We start from the raw sequence: 13819 nt of genomic DNA, 5'->3' as shown, positions 1-13819 counted from the left end.
CATTTGGTTGAACGACATTTCAGAGTTTGGCTTGAATTTAGATTCCAGGGTCGGGAATATTTCTTTCTCAACCACTGTTGAGGGAATTTCAGCCTGAGGAGTAGGCTGATTTAAAGGATTGGAAAGTTTTTGTAACGACTCAAATTTACTAATAGGGCTTAAGGGCCTTGATTAGTGTGCCGGGAGGGCATAATTGGAATATATGTGATTTAATGATTTAAAGCATGTTATATGACTATTTGAATACTTGAGATGCATGACTATGTGTATTAGTGTGCATGTAGACCATGATTAGGTTAGAAGGGCATAATCGTAATTTTGGCCCGTTGCGGGCATAATTGTATATATATATGTGATAATTATTGAGACCACATTATTATGTGGATATATCTGTGATTCAAAACGATCCTAGTGAGTAAAATAGCGAAAAAGTCACGGAGGGGATTTATACCCGGCTCGGGGCGAGCCTGAGGATATAAATGGGAATTTAGAGAATATATTGAGGTTAATTTTGATAATGAGGATTATAATTGGTGATTAATTAGGTTTCGGGAGGTAAGCAGAAAATGTTAGAGACACTCGAGGAATTAGCGGGAATTGGGGTGAAATGACCAAAAAGCCCTAGATGCACTTCAAGGTTTAAAATTAAAAGGGAGAGCATTGTGGTCATTTCGCTTGCAAGGGATAGGTATGCTGAGGCTTTATACTTAGTGGGGATTGTAGAAAAAGGTAGAAGGCTGAGGAAAGAAAGAAAAGAAGGAAAAGAAAGAAAAAAAAAGGAGGAAAACAGAGTAGTTTTCTTAGGGCCGGTTTGTGGTTCTCTCACCATTTCTCTTCATTCTTCTTGGAGCAAAACTCAGAAGGGAGCTAGGTTAAGCTGAGTAACAAGAATACTAAGCTAAGTTTGAAGTGTTGGCAAGGGGTTAGCAGGAACACACCTATACTTGAGGTAAGCCTTTGGAGTTTTCAGTTTCTGGTTTGGCTAGTTTGAATTATGGTATCTAAGCTAAGTTGATGGAAATTTTAGGGGAACTCAAGCCAAGGAATTGAGGAAGAACAAGCTAAGGAGGTCTAGAGGCTAACTTGAAATCGAATTTCCATCAAAGGTATAAATTTTGAGCTTTAAACTTTGATGTTTTGACTAGTTTCTGCTGAGTTTCTGAGTTTAGGGTTAACTATGGTGAATTTTTAGATTAGGGATGCATGTGCTTGGGTTTTGAATATTTGGGATGCTTGGGATGAGTGGAGTGTGTTAATAAGCTTGTTTTTGAGTTTGGTGAAGATTTGGAGAAGTTTGGCTCGAGGAAATCGCAGGAAGGGAAAATGAGGTGTTGCCTGTCTGTGACTAGCGCTACACCGCTAGCCTTTGGGCGCTGTAGCGCTAGGCCATGCTTTTTGGGGGATTTTGGTTCTACTTGTAGCGCTGTAGCGCCCTCCTTAGAGCGTTGTAGCACTGACCTGTTTCCAGAAAAGGGGTTTTAGGGTTTTTGACCAAGGGTTCGGGGTTCGATTCCACCACCTTGTTTGGTGGAACCAGGACTTCCCGGGGGGCTCAGGATTGGTCCCGAGGCTAGGTTTTGGAGTTGAGGTTTGGTGATGACTTTGATCTATGGTTGTGATTAGGTGAGCGCTAAGGCTCGAGAGGGATCGTGCTCAAGGAATCAAGTGAACAAAGCTAGCGAGTCTAAAGGTAAGAAAACTGCACTCGGTTATATGTTTGTGATGGGACTAAGTGCTCCCGATATCTGTATTATGTCAACGATGGTATTATGCCATGGGACATGTGATAGCAGCCTAAGGGTGCCGTACACAATATTTGTGCACAGGGCACGGCTTGGCCACTAGTAGCCGAGGACAGCTTAATATTCACTGAGCTCGAATTAAGTGGGCCGGAGTCAGTGGGATAACAGAGGGTGCGGCCTGAGGGCACTAACCCTAGTTATCATTTGTGAATTGATGTATGATATAAGTTGATATGTTTAGTATGCTGGATACTTTATTATTCTGAATGTTTATATGGTTGAGAATATGTAATGCAATACGAGATTTTGGATTGTTTGTTGATTGCTTATGCTCTGTTGTTGTTGTGTTTTCTTGCTGGGCCTTGGCTCACGGGTGCTACGTGGTGCAGGTAAAGGCAAAGGCAAGTTGGGCCAATCCTGAGATGGAGAGCTGCGGGGTTGAATGTACATAGCCAGCTGTTCGGTCGCCATGGCCGAGGAGTGGATCAGGACAGAGATTGCCTAATTGTCTGTTTTTCCTTAATATGGCTAATACTGTATTTAGTTCTTGAATTTTCTATAAATGGTTTTATTCTTAATATTTTTGGGATCCCGTATAAACAGGAAATGTTTCTTTAAGAGAAATGTGACTTTTAAGACCAAAACATTTTAACCCCAGTTCCTTTATAGTTTCAGTAACACGTTCTTAATTAAACGACTTGATTAGCAAGTCTAGCACTTTTATAAACACACAGTGTAACGGTCTTGGCTATCCAAGGTGTTACAGTTTCTTTTTCTGGGCTTTAGACTTTACTCGACCCATATTTTGACGTGGGGACGATGAAATGTTTGGGGTAGCTCGAGAAAAAGGGATTTCTGGTATCAACAGCGACGGTTTCTCCTTGTCCTCAAGCAATTGGGCTAGCAAGTCATCATTGATAGGCCTCTCACCTCCCCACGGATCTTGCATGAAAAGTTGTGAACAGAAAAAGAGGGAGATGAGAACTTAAAGCCTAAAAACTTGTGTTGAGAGTTGACATAACGTTGCTTGCGTATAGAAGTTAAACTTTCATACGACCAGCAGCATTCTAGCAAAAACACTAAGTTTTATACGAGCAATTTGAAAAATGGATTAAAAAGCGGAAGTAAAAAGTTTTTCAGAGAAAACTTTTTCAACTCCGAAAGGGCGCAAAAAACCCAGTTTTTCAACTAGCATAAAAATTGAATTTTTACTTTGATTTGACACCCTAAATCTACAATCTCAACTACCAAGCTGACTCCTAACTCCTATGAAACGTTATTTCACTACCCTATCAAACATCGATCAAAATGCCCATTTACCCCAAGACGGTTTCGATCAAGAACAGTCAAGAACTCAGATACGAAACAAATAAAAAACAATTTTGCATGGCAACTCAAACGAATAAAAGGTTCGGAAAGCTTACTTGGATGAAAGGTGAAGTATGAACACGAACGTTTTGAGCGTCTGAGCAAAAGTTCCTTAGATTGGTAGCGGGAGCTTCTGGGATTTTCTTGGCTTTGATGGTCGAAGCTCTTCAGAGTTCTTGAAGAAGAGAAGGCGAGTGAAAAGTAAAAAGTAAAAATGTGGTCTTGAGGTATTATTTATAGTGATTGTGACACCATAAAAGAGGTAATCATGGAATTACTTTTTTCAAAGTATGGGGAAGTATAATAGCCATCAGAAAAGTTTTTGGGAAACCGAAAATACTTGATTAGATATGATTAGTTACCTTTTTCGAGAAGGCACGGGGGCTCTGACAGATTTGGTGGGGTATGTGAAGGGTCAGTTTCTTAAGTTTACTTTATGCAAGCGCAGTAAAGTAAACTTGCGTGGAAAATGTTCACCCAAAAACGACTACTGATGACGTGGCAAGGATTTCTCACATGTGGTTGACACGTGGCAGAGTCAAAATAAGGAGATGTCGTTCGATTATCGACCAGTTACACATTGCTTCGTCGAACTTCACGATTTGAGACGACCAGTCTGGTCATATGATTCGGTTTATTTCCTTAAAAGATTGTAATCTTGTAATAAGTACGTTGATTATTTCCCCCTTATTGCCTTGATTCACGGATATTAAGGATAGTTAAGGCCCATTGGCCCATGTAACCCCCTTTGAGCCTATAAATATGCATGAAAGAGCTCAACGAAGGGACTTTTGACCTTTTAATCTTTTTCCTAAATACGGAGAGAGAGATAGCAGATAGTGTGATTATCCATTGTCTTGTTGTAATTCTCCCAAGGTTTGTGAAACTCAAGAACTCTAGTTCTTTGATCACGACATTGAGATTCAATTTTAATAATAGCACTAAGTGGACGTAGGTCAGTACCATTCATTGGGGCCGAACCACTATAAATTGTCTGTGTTTATTCTTTACCATTAGATTAAACTCTTGGTTATCTCATTTCTTGTCGTATTCTTGACTCCGTGTCGTTGGCCAAATCGAGGGTCAACAACTATAAATGTGTGCTTATGTGTAAATTTAGGTTAACAAAATAGATTAAGAGATTATACCCATTTGGTAAAATATATTTTAGCTAAATACAAATTTGGACGGTGAAATAGAATGATAAAATTGGTATAATTAAAATGATACCCTAGGCATAAAATTGATTAACAAAATTTTCTTTTAATTAAAAGGATCAACAAATTTTTTAATAGGAATAAATTATCTACAATTATAAGTAATTAGATAATTAAAATACTTGAGAAAATTACTCTAACACGTGTTTCATTGTAATTGGTCCAGATTTTAAAAAAAATTATAATTGATTTTTTAAATTTTGTTTTGAAATATTTATAAATGAGTAATGTTAAGTACACACTCATTTTATTTAAAAAAAATGATTCTTAAAATATTATTAAATGAGCATGGTATTATGTTAAAAAAAAAGAATTTTTTTAGTAATACGGTTAATAAAAGCTTTATTTTCAGTTATACAGTAAATAAAAAAATAACACAAAATTATGTAAAGTGAGGTTTTGTGTTCAAAATTACGGTTTCCTCTTCCCCTTCTTCTCAACCAGTGACAACCATTGTCGGCGACAATGAGAGATTCAATTTTCAACTGGAAATTAATCCCGTTAAATCTAAATCACGATAATAACTACTGAATTGCGACTATTTCAAATTCCAGCCAGGTACCTCTTCATTTTCGTCTTCCTTTTGAACCCATTAAAGAATTGAAAATTTTACTTTTGGTTGCAAAGTTGGAGAAACTTGTTGTGAGAATTAGGTATTTCCCTCTTTTTTTAAGTACATATATATTTATATTATAGTATATAATTATTTAGAGTTTGTGTTTAGGTAAATTATAGTATATATTTATATTATAGTATATAAGTATGGTATATAAGTACATGTCGCTATGATTTAGAAACCTCTACCCAGAATTTGAACAAGAACATTGGCATGATGAGGTTGGTTATGCTAATTTATTTCTTTTTAATTTCACTTTAATTTTGTTATTTATTCATTTATTGGATTGCACATAAGGTTTATGTTGCCACCACTTTTGCAACATTTGTGCATCCTTTGAAACCTGATTCACAAACTTTTCAACCTCTATTGAGGTAGCTATTGGTTTGCAACCCGTGCAACCTTTGTGGTAATATTTGCAACATCATTGCATCTTTTGAAACTTGATGTGAAACCTCTGTAACCTTAATTTGGAAATTATATTTTATAAGTTGTTTTATGTGCATACAATGTTGTTTAAGCTATTTTTCAATTGCTTTAGTTGCATTTGGGTTGCATTTGAGGTGTATGGGGTTGCATTTAAGGTTGTTGTGAGTTGCATGAGCTGGCATTTGAGGTCGCATCGAGTTGTTTTAGGTTGCATTAAGCTTGCATAAGTATGTGGGTAATTCGCATAATGAGGTTGCAATGTTTGATTAATTAAACTAAAATTTGCAAATGAGTTCTTAAAAGTTGTTTTATTGGGTTGCATAAAGTTGCATTTGCGATTGCATAAGTTTCATTAGGATGAAATTTTCGAATGAGTTTTCAAGTTTCCATGAGCTACATTGAGTTACAAAGGCTTCCATTTCAGGTTGTTTTAGATTCCATTAGGCTTGCATTTGAGGTTGCATGCGGTGCAACATGTGTTGCAATGTATGCAACCTCTACAACCTCTTTTGAAACATTATGTGTAACTTTTGCAACCTCTGCAACCTTTAGAACATCAAGTGCAACTTCTTTGTCAATGTCTGCAACCTCTTTGACACATCAGTTTATTGCAACATCTACAAGCTTAATTTGAAAATGAGTTTTTTCAAGTTGCATTACGTACATAGCATGTTGCTTAAAATGCTTTTTATTAAAAAAAAAATATATATTTTAGTTGCATTTGAGGTTGCAAGATGATGCATTGGCCTTGCATTTAACACATGAATTAGGGTTGCATTGAATTGCATGTGTTGCCATATTTTACTATAGGTTGCATAAGTATAGATAATTTGCATAATGAGGTTGCATTAGAATAAAATTTCCAAATGAGTTTTTTTAAGTTGATTTATTGGAGTGCATGTAGTTGCATTGGGCATGAATTTGATGTTGCAGTAGGCTGTATGACTTGCATTAGGATGAAATTTACAAATGAGATTCCAAGTCACTCTGAGTTACATGGGCTACTATTTGAGATTGTGGTAGATTGCAACGTATGAAACCTTTGTTGCAACCTCTTTTAAAACTTCTGGAACATTATTTAAAACTTCTTGCATTTGAGGTAGCTATTAATTTGGTTGCTTTAACATGATTATAAAGTTGCTTTACATTTCAATCTGAAAATTATCAAACAAAGACATTACATTATTGAAAAACTATATAAAAAAAGAGTGAATTAAAAAATAAAACATTAACAATAAAATAATAACATCGATAACTATATGAAAAATAACAAGGTCAATAAGAACAACTTTAATAAACTTACAAATTAAAACTAGATAAAGAGTTTAAGTTAAAAGAAAAAAAACAACTAATTAATTATCTACCCAATTATCAATCTAAGAATTGTCTTTGCCTCTAGACATCTACCATGTATGAGTACAGTAAAAAAATAAGCAAGTCTACATCTATGATATTCGACATCAAAATCAGTTCTTGAAATTTTCTTACCACCAACGAAATGCTCAGCAAATGAGCAAATGAGAACATGTATATCGCACTAACTCTGCAAAAAAAAAAACACACACATTTAGAGTATACCTAAAACTAATAATAATATACATCTTCCGCAACCTGTACAACATCTATGGCATCCTTTACAACCTCTGTTGCAAAATCTCTAACCTTTGGAATCTAAGGTGCAACCTTTTGAACTTGAGGTGCAATCTTTGTTGGAACATTTGAAACTTTTGTTGCAAAATGAGCAACTTTTGGAATTTAAGGTACCACCTCTTTAGCAATCTCTACATCCGTTCAAACTTTGAGTTGCAACCTCTGTTGGGACATTTGTAACCTATGTTGCAAAATTTGCAACCTTTTGAATTTAAGGTGTAACCTCTTTAGCAATTTCTACAACTTTTCAAACTTGAGGTGCAACCTCTGTTGCAAAACCTGCACATTTAGAATCTGAAGTGCAACATCTGTAACCTCATTTATAAAATCTGCAACCTTTAGAACCTAAGGTACAAATGTTCAACTTTTTTTGCAAAATTATGCTTGCTCTAAACTACATCAGATTAATAAGCATGCTTCCTAGGGATAAAGTCAAAATTGAGGAAACTACAAACCATTATCTTTGAGTCAAATAGGTAAAGATAATGACATTGATGACATTGGAAATGAGCAATTTCAAAAACTAAACTACAAGCATCAAAAACCCAAGCAGACCAAACAAACTACACACCAATATAAATTGAAAAAACACAAAATAATGAAAAAAGGCAAGACAAACCCCACTTGATTATTTTCCATTATAAAACATTGAATAGGAAAATTATAATCAGTATAGAAAAAATGAAACTCATAAATTAGAAGGGTGATAATAGGAGTCCATTAATTCACAATATCTTCATCATCTTTTATCTCTTCTATATAATAAGTGTGTAGATAACGAAAAAATTTGGCTTTAATGGTTTTTTACTTTTTTATTATTAGCTTTAACAGAATATTTTTATATTTAACAGAATATTCTTATATTTAACGGTAGTTTGTAAATACTTAAACATAAATAAAATAAATAATTATAAAAATTAAAATATGATATTTTGAGATATTTTACAATGATAATTATTTAAAAATAATAAATAATTAAACAAATTTAAATATGATATTTTTGAGATATTTTACAATAATAAATATTTTAAAATAACAAATAATCAAACAAATTAAAATATGATATTTTTGAGATATTTTACAATGATAATTATTTAAAAATAATAAAATCATACGTTTTATAACTTAAATAAAATTTAATTAAACTTAAACTCACTTATTATAATAATATCATATTCAACATATAATATAATATATTGTGAATTAGCAATAAATTATTTTAAAAAAAAAAAACTAGCAAGAAACTTAAATTTAAAATTCACGTATAATATTTAATATTACATTAAACATATACTATATAATCTCTTATTATTACTCCAAAATTCAAAAACTAGAACAAACATAAACTTAAACAAATATAAATAAATTATTTAATTAAAATAGAATATTTATTTGAAATTTATATGACATTAATATAAATTTAATAAAAATAATTAATAATTTCTATAAATAAAATTAAGCAAACGGTCATATTGCACGTTGCTTGTATATAATATTTTTATATAAAGAAAAAATATATAAAAAACGGTTGGACCAATCGAAAATAAAGTGTGTTTTTTTTCCTTTCTAGATTTGTAAAGAAGAAAGATTGAATTAGAATTAACTTCCATCAATATCAGCCAATAATACAATCTCCTATATGCACATTTGTTTTCTATATAAAGCTATCCTATGCTCTATAACTCTCACTCGATCACTCCATTCATAATTACATTTCTTGCTTTGTCTTTTGTCTAGAGGAGTTGGCAATGGCGGACGAGGTGATTCTGTTGGATTTCTGGTGCAGTATGTTCGGCATGAGAGCTAGAATAGCTCTGAGTGAAAAGGGTGTTCAGTACGAGTACAGGGAGGAGGATCTGACCAACAAAAGTCCCCTCCTTCTGGAGAAGAACCCAGTTCACAAGAAAATTCCGGTCTTGATTCACAACGGAAAGCCGGTCTGTGAGTCACTCGTTATTTTGCAGTACATCGATGAAGTTTGGCCAGAAAAATCTCCTTTGCTTCCCTCTGATCCTTACCAGAGAGCCCACGCTAAGTTTTGGGCTGATTACATTGACAAGACGGTAACTCATCTTGTTAATTTTAAGCATCTGCCCTTTCATATTTTTCTCTTTTTGATTTTTCTGCTGACAAATGTTTGTAAGCATTTATATTTTGTGTTTTAAAAAATTTATTTTTTTGAATATATATTTTGTAAAATGGTTTAAATTGACTTTAAATGTAATTATTTTATTTTTGTTCTAAATTATTAATTTGATAAATTATTTGTGATTTCAGTTAAGAATTACCAAAATTGAGTTTAGAGTTCTATTTGAATCATTTTACTAATCTAACTCATGAAAGCTATTTATTAGTTTTGAAGATAATCCCTTTGTCATAATCAGTTATTGGACTTGTATTAAACAGAAGTATTTAAAAGAGGAATTTCGTTGTTTAGCCACTGTAGTTTCGTGATCGAATCGAATCAGAATACAAGACTTGCTTTCGGTGATAGTCATTTTTTTTTTAATATTTTTTATGTAAGCCAAGCACAATAATTCTAACTTAGCTAAGCTTTTTCCACTATAATTTCACTATTGAGTCAGTTTATTTCTCTTTAACATTAAAATATGACAAAATCTCTACACTTTTTTGAACTTTTTATTTTTGAAGGACCACACTGCATACATTTAATATCTTATCTATTTTATTAAATAATTACAAGTGTTGCATCCACTACACATATATGTTACATATAATTTATAGTATAATGAGTCATACAAGCACAATCATCGTTTAGTGATCAAGAAAAAGAACCATATACTCTCTAAAAGCAAAGATATACATATAAATAATTAAATATATTATAATAATTTTAATATAAACATTTAAAATTAGTGATAGTAAAATAAAGAAAATATGAGTAATGTATATTCTACATATATTTGAGAAATTAATTACTTTGTATATACATATATGTGTACCATGATAATGTTTAATCTTACTTTTTGTTTCTGTTTTTTTTTCTCTTTGTTTTGTTTAAATATATATATATATATATATTTAGAAAGTATTCATACATATATATTCAAAAGATTTAAAGTAGTACGATTTGCGAATAATGCAATAAATTTTAATCTTAAGCTGCATTTTGTGAGTTATTATGGTGTTACATAATGTTTAGAGAGATTAGAAAAACTCAACTAAATTATATAAAAGTTATAATTTTAATTTTGTTAGAAATGAGGGTACACTGTGTTAAATTTTATAAATATGAAGAAAGATTTTTAAATATACATTTTAGTCATTTTACTTTATGATAAATATGTAATAATTTTTCTTTAGAAACGGGGTGTATTCATATAACTTTCTTTACCAAATATATTATTTTAGTATATTGACCTAAATATTCTCATCAAATATTTAACAATAATAAAAAATATTTTTTTATCACACATCCACAGTATTTAATATATTTGTTATATATTAATTATTTTATCATTTTTAACTTTTAAAAGTGTAAAAATTGAATATCGTGATTTTACTAAAAAAATTATTCTAATAATATTTTTTTAATATTAAATTATTTATGCTCATATTTTGTTCTTGTTTTAAGTTAAAAAAAATATATAATTAAAATCATGATTAATTTTTTGCTATTCCGGAAAACATTATTATTATTATAAATAAGAATGTTAAAGATATTTTAATTTTTTTAAAAATAATAAATTACATGGGTGGAAAAATAATTAAAAATATTTATTAATGGGTATTTTTTTACTCCAATTTTTTTCAGGGGTGTGCAATTTTTTTAGTCATTTATGAGGGATTTATTTAAAAGCGGGTGTGGAGAGAAAAAAAAAGATGTATTTAAAAGCACTTAAAATACATTTGCAATCTTAATAAATATTAGAAGTTGCTACACATTTTTTGAATACTTTAAAATATGCTAGACATTTGTAGAATACTTTACTCTAGATATTTGTAGAATAAAATTACTCTAGACTTTCTTATAAGCATTTTTAGAAAACTTAATAAGTCTAGAACTTTCTAGTTATGCTTAAGAAACAAGTAAATTTGTGTAGTTAATATTCCTTCTAGTAAAAGAAAGATCTAAAACAAGTAATTCTAGTCACAAATGTAAAGTGGGCTAGCCACTATATATACCCCATCATAGGTAGCAAATTGTGTAACTAGAAACAACAAACCATCAATAAAACTCTATTACTTTCTACTATCTTATACCCTCTAAAACATAAACCTTACTCCTCCAAATCCAAATTTCTTCACTTGTCCATCCAACAACATCAACTATAATATAATAACCCATCATTACTCTAGCCACTACTACTACTCATCAAATATTATAAACTATAACAAATCAACACTATTTTCTCTATCCCAAATTCACAAACCATCATTAAATACTAGAGTACAAATTTATAACTATATTATGTGTTTCAAATTTAAGAATTTTATATCTTAAATACTAAAGAATAGTCCCTGAAAAAAAAACTAAAGAATACATTTTTAACTATAGTTGAAAAAAATTCAATTTTCTATAATTTTTTTAATTGCTTCAAATCCAAAAAAAAAAAATTAAATTGCTGAATGCTAAATCACAAATTTACATTTAAGTATTTAAATCTAAAAATTATGAATTTTTAATTACTAAAAAAATGAATTTTTAATTACTAAAAAAATGAATTTTTTATCAGATAGTCATTGTCTAAAATATTTAAATTTGTAATTATTAAAAAAAATGCAAAGTATTAGTACTATTCATGAGTAAAAATAATAACGATGTAAGCTAAATAGATAATTGTTTATGTATGGGGTTGGGCTTACATAAATTCCTTGTACCTATTAAAATCATTTTATTTGGATGAAATGTTTTCCCAAATGGAGAATGAAATTATGAGTGTTTTAAAGAAACCAACTTGGAAAACTTATTAATACTGTATATATATATGTATTATGTACTGTAAAATACAGGTCTATGATTGTGGTAAGAGGATATGGAGCACAAAAGGAGAAGAGCAAGAAGCAGCCAAGAAGGAATTCATAGAAATTTTCAAGGTGTTGGAATCAGAGCTTGGAGAGAAGCCATACTTTGGAGGGGACAGCTTTGGGTTTGTAGATGTTGCCCTTATAGGATTTTACAGCTGGTTTCCTGCCTATGAGACCTTCGGCAACTTCAGCATCGAGGCCGAGTGCCCTAAGTCCATTGCATGGGCCAAGAGGTGCCTGCAGAGGGAGAGTGTCTCCAAAACCCTTCCTGACTCGAAGAAGATTTGCGAATTCGTCGTCGAAATGAAGAAGATGTTTGGCTTGGAGTAGACGAATCAGAAAGCAGTTAGGTCATATCCTCTAGTGCTACTTGAAGAAGATGTTATATTCGTTTTCCCTGTGTTTTCTTTTTCTCTTGTGTTATTGTCTTTGTTGGGGTTAGTTAATTAGACACTTCTTGTGTCTGATTATGTTCTGTTAAAACAGCTGAGTCTTTCATCTTATGCCAAAATATAAATAAAAAGCTTCTTCATTGGTTTGGCTATTTTTCTTTCTCACTCAAGTTGTTTCTATTTGGTTCGTAAAGAACACGAAAATATCATATTTTAAAATTCCAGTGACAAAACAAACACTTCTACTCTTTTTCATTCTTTATTATGGAGGTTGCATGTAAACTAACGAATGATGAAATCGTTCAATTATTAGTGCTTAAAGAGAGATTTTATGTGAGCTTATATTAAAAACAAATACGATAGTTTAAAATCAGATCCAAACTTGTGTGGTGTCCAATAAGCATTCACAGGTTGGATCTAGACCCATGTGGTGTCACTGTTTTTTTTTTTTTTCCAAACTATTATTGCCTCCAAGTTTCAAATTTTTCCACTTGTTAAAAATTCTCTTCCAATTATACACATTGTTAAGCTGTTAGGTTTTGGTACTACGGGTACTTAAGTAACACTAATTCAAATTAAAAAGTAAAAAAAATTAAAACTAATCAATTTATAAGATTTAAAAAATAAAAAATTAATTTAAAAATTATAATTTTTTTACTTCTCTTTTAATCTTTTTTTTTTCTTTTTTCCTTTCTTCTCATTCCTTCCCTCGACTTCTCCATGCCCCACTTCTCTTTCAAATTCTAAAAAAAAAAATCCACATCTTCAAGAACATGAAGAGCACCTCAAGAATAATCAGATCCAGATTAAATCTGACATTCAGATTTATTTTCTAGACTTACAAAGGTTTAGAATTAGGATTTCTATTCATCCTTGCATAAATATAAAATCTAGATTTTAGAAATAATGCATTAACAATCTCAACAAAGCCATGATTTAACAATCATTACATCATAAGTCATTTGCAGTACAACCAACTTGTAGTGGCTTCTACAAGCATGAAATAGGTCTATCTGTAGAAAAGTGACCTCCCATGCTAAGCTGGTCCAACATGGTAAGTTGCTTTCTGTAGAAGCGATCTTTCATGTTTATCTTTGACATACATGAGAAGTTGGTTTTGTGTAAAACGACCTTTGAACATATATTAGGTTAGTTTATGAGGAACCAACTTCTCATGACCAATGTCTGACATCCAGATTGTAGTAGTATTTGTATTCATCCTTGCAAACTCCAACACCACCAAAACATATATAAAATCAAATTTGAATGTCCAAACTCATTAGAGAACATACAGTTAATACAAAATAATAACCACAAATAGTTCACAACTCAGTGAGAAAATCTAGATAAAAAAAAATCAATCGATTATTAACTAGAAAACATAAAACCTACAAACCTCAAACCCCAAAACATAAT

At 31.3% G+C, this 13819-nt stretch overlaps 1 protein-coding gene across 1 annotated transcript; it reads left to right on the top strand.

Annotated features, from left to right (window-relative positions):
• Positions 1–8664: 8664 nt before the first annotated feature.
• On the top strand, positions 8665–12555 carry LOC133797605 (glutathione S-transferase U25-like). The gene is made up of 2 exons (XM_062235559.1): positions 8665–9085; positions 11997–12555. Exons 1-2 carry the CDS (start codon positions 8771–8773, stop codon positions 12339–12341), a joined length of 660 nt encoding a protein of 219 aa, XP_062091543.1. The 5' UTR covers positions 8665–8770; the 3' UTR covers positions 12342–12555.
• Positions 12556–13819: the final 1264 nt, after the last annotated feature.

The sequence above is a fragment of the Humulus lupulus genome, chromosome 8 (assembly GCF_963169125.1).
Source record: "Humulus lupulus chromosome 8, drHumLupu1.1, whole genome shotgun sequence".
Classification (NCBI taxonomy): domain Eukaryota; kingdom Viridiplantae; phylum Streptophyta; class Magnoliopsida; order Rosales; family Cannabaceae; genus Humulus; species Humulus lupulus.
This window is presented reverse-complemented; position numbering and strand designations above follow the sequence as displayed.

What these genes read in the sequence shown, in the direction of transcription:
- LOC133797605 (XM_062235559.1), top strand. Translation starts at nt 8,771, where the DNA reads ATGGCGGACGAGGTGATTCTGTTGGATTTCTGGTGCAGTATGTTCGGC. An exon ending in CTGATTACATTGACAAGACG is followed by an intron (nt 9,086 to 11,996) that starts GTAACTCATCTT and finishes TGTAAAATACAG; the next exon opens with GTCTATGATTGTGGTAAGAG.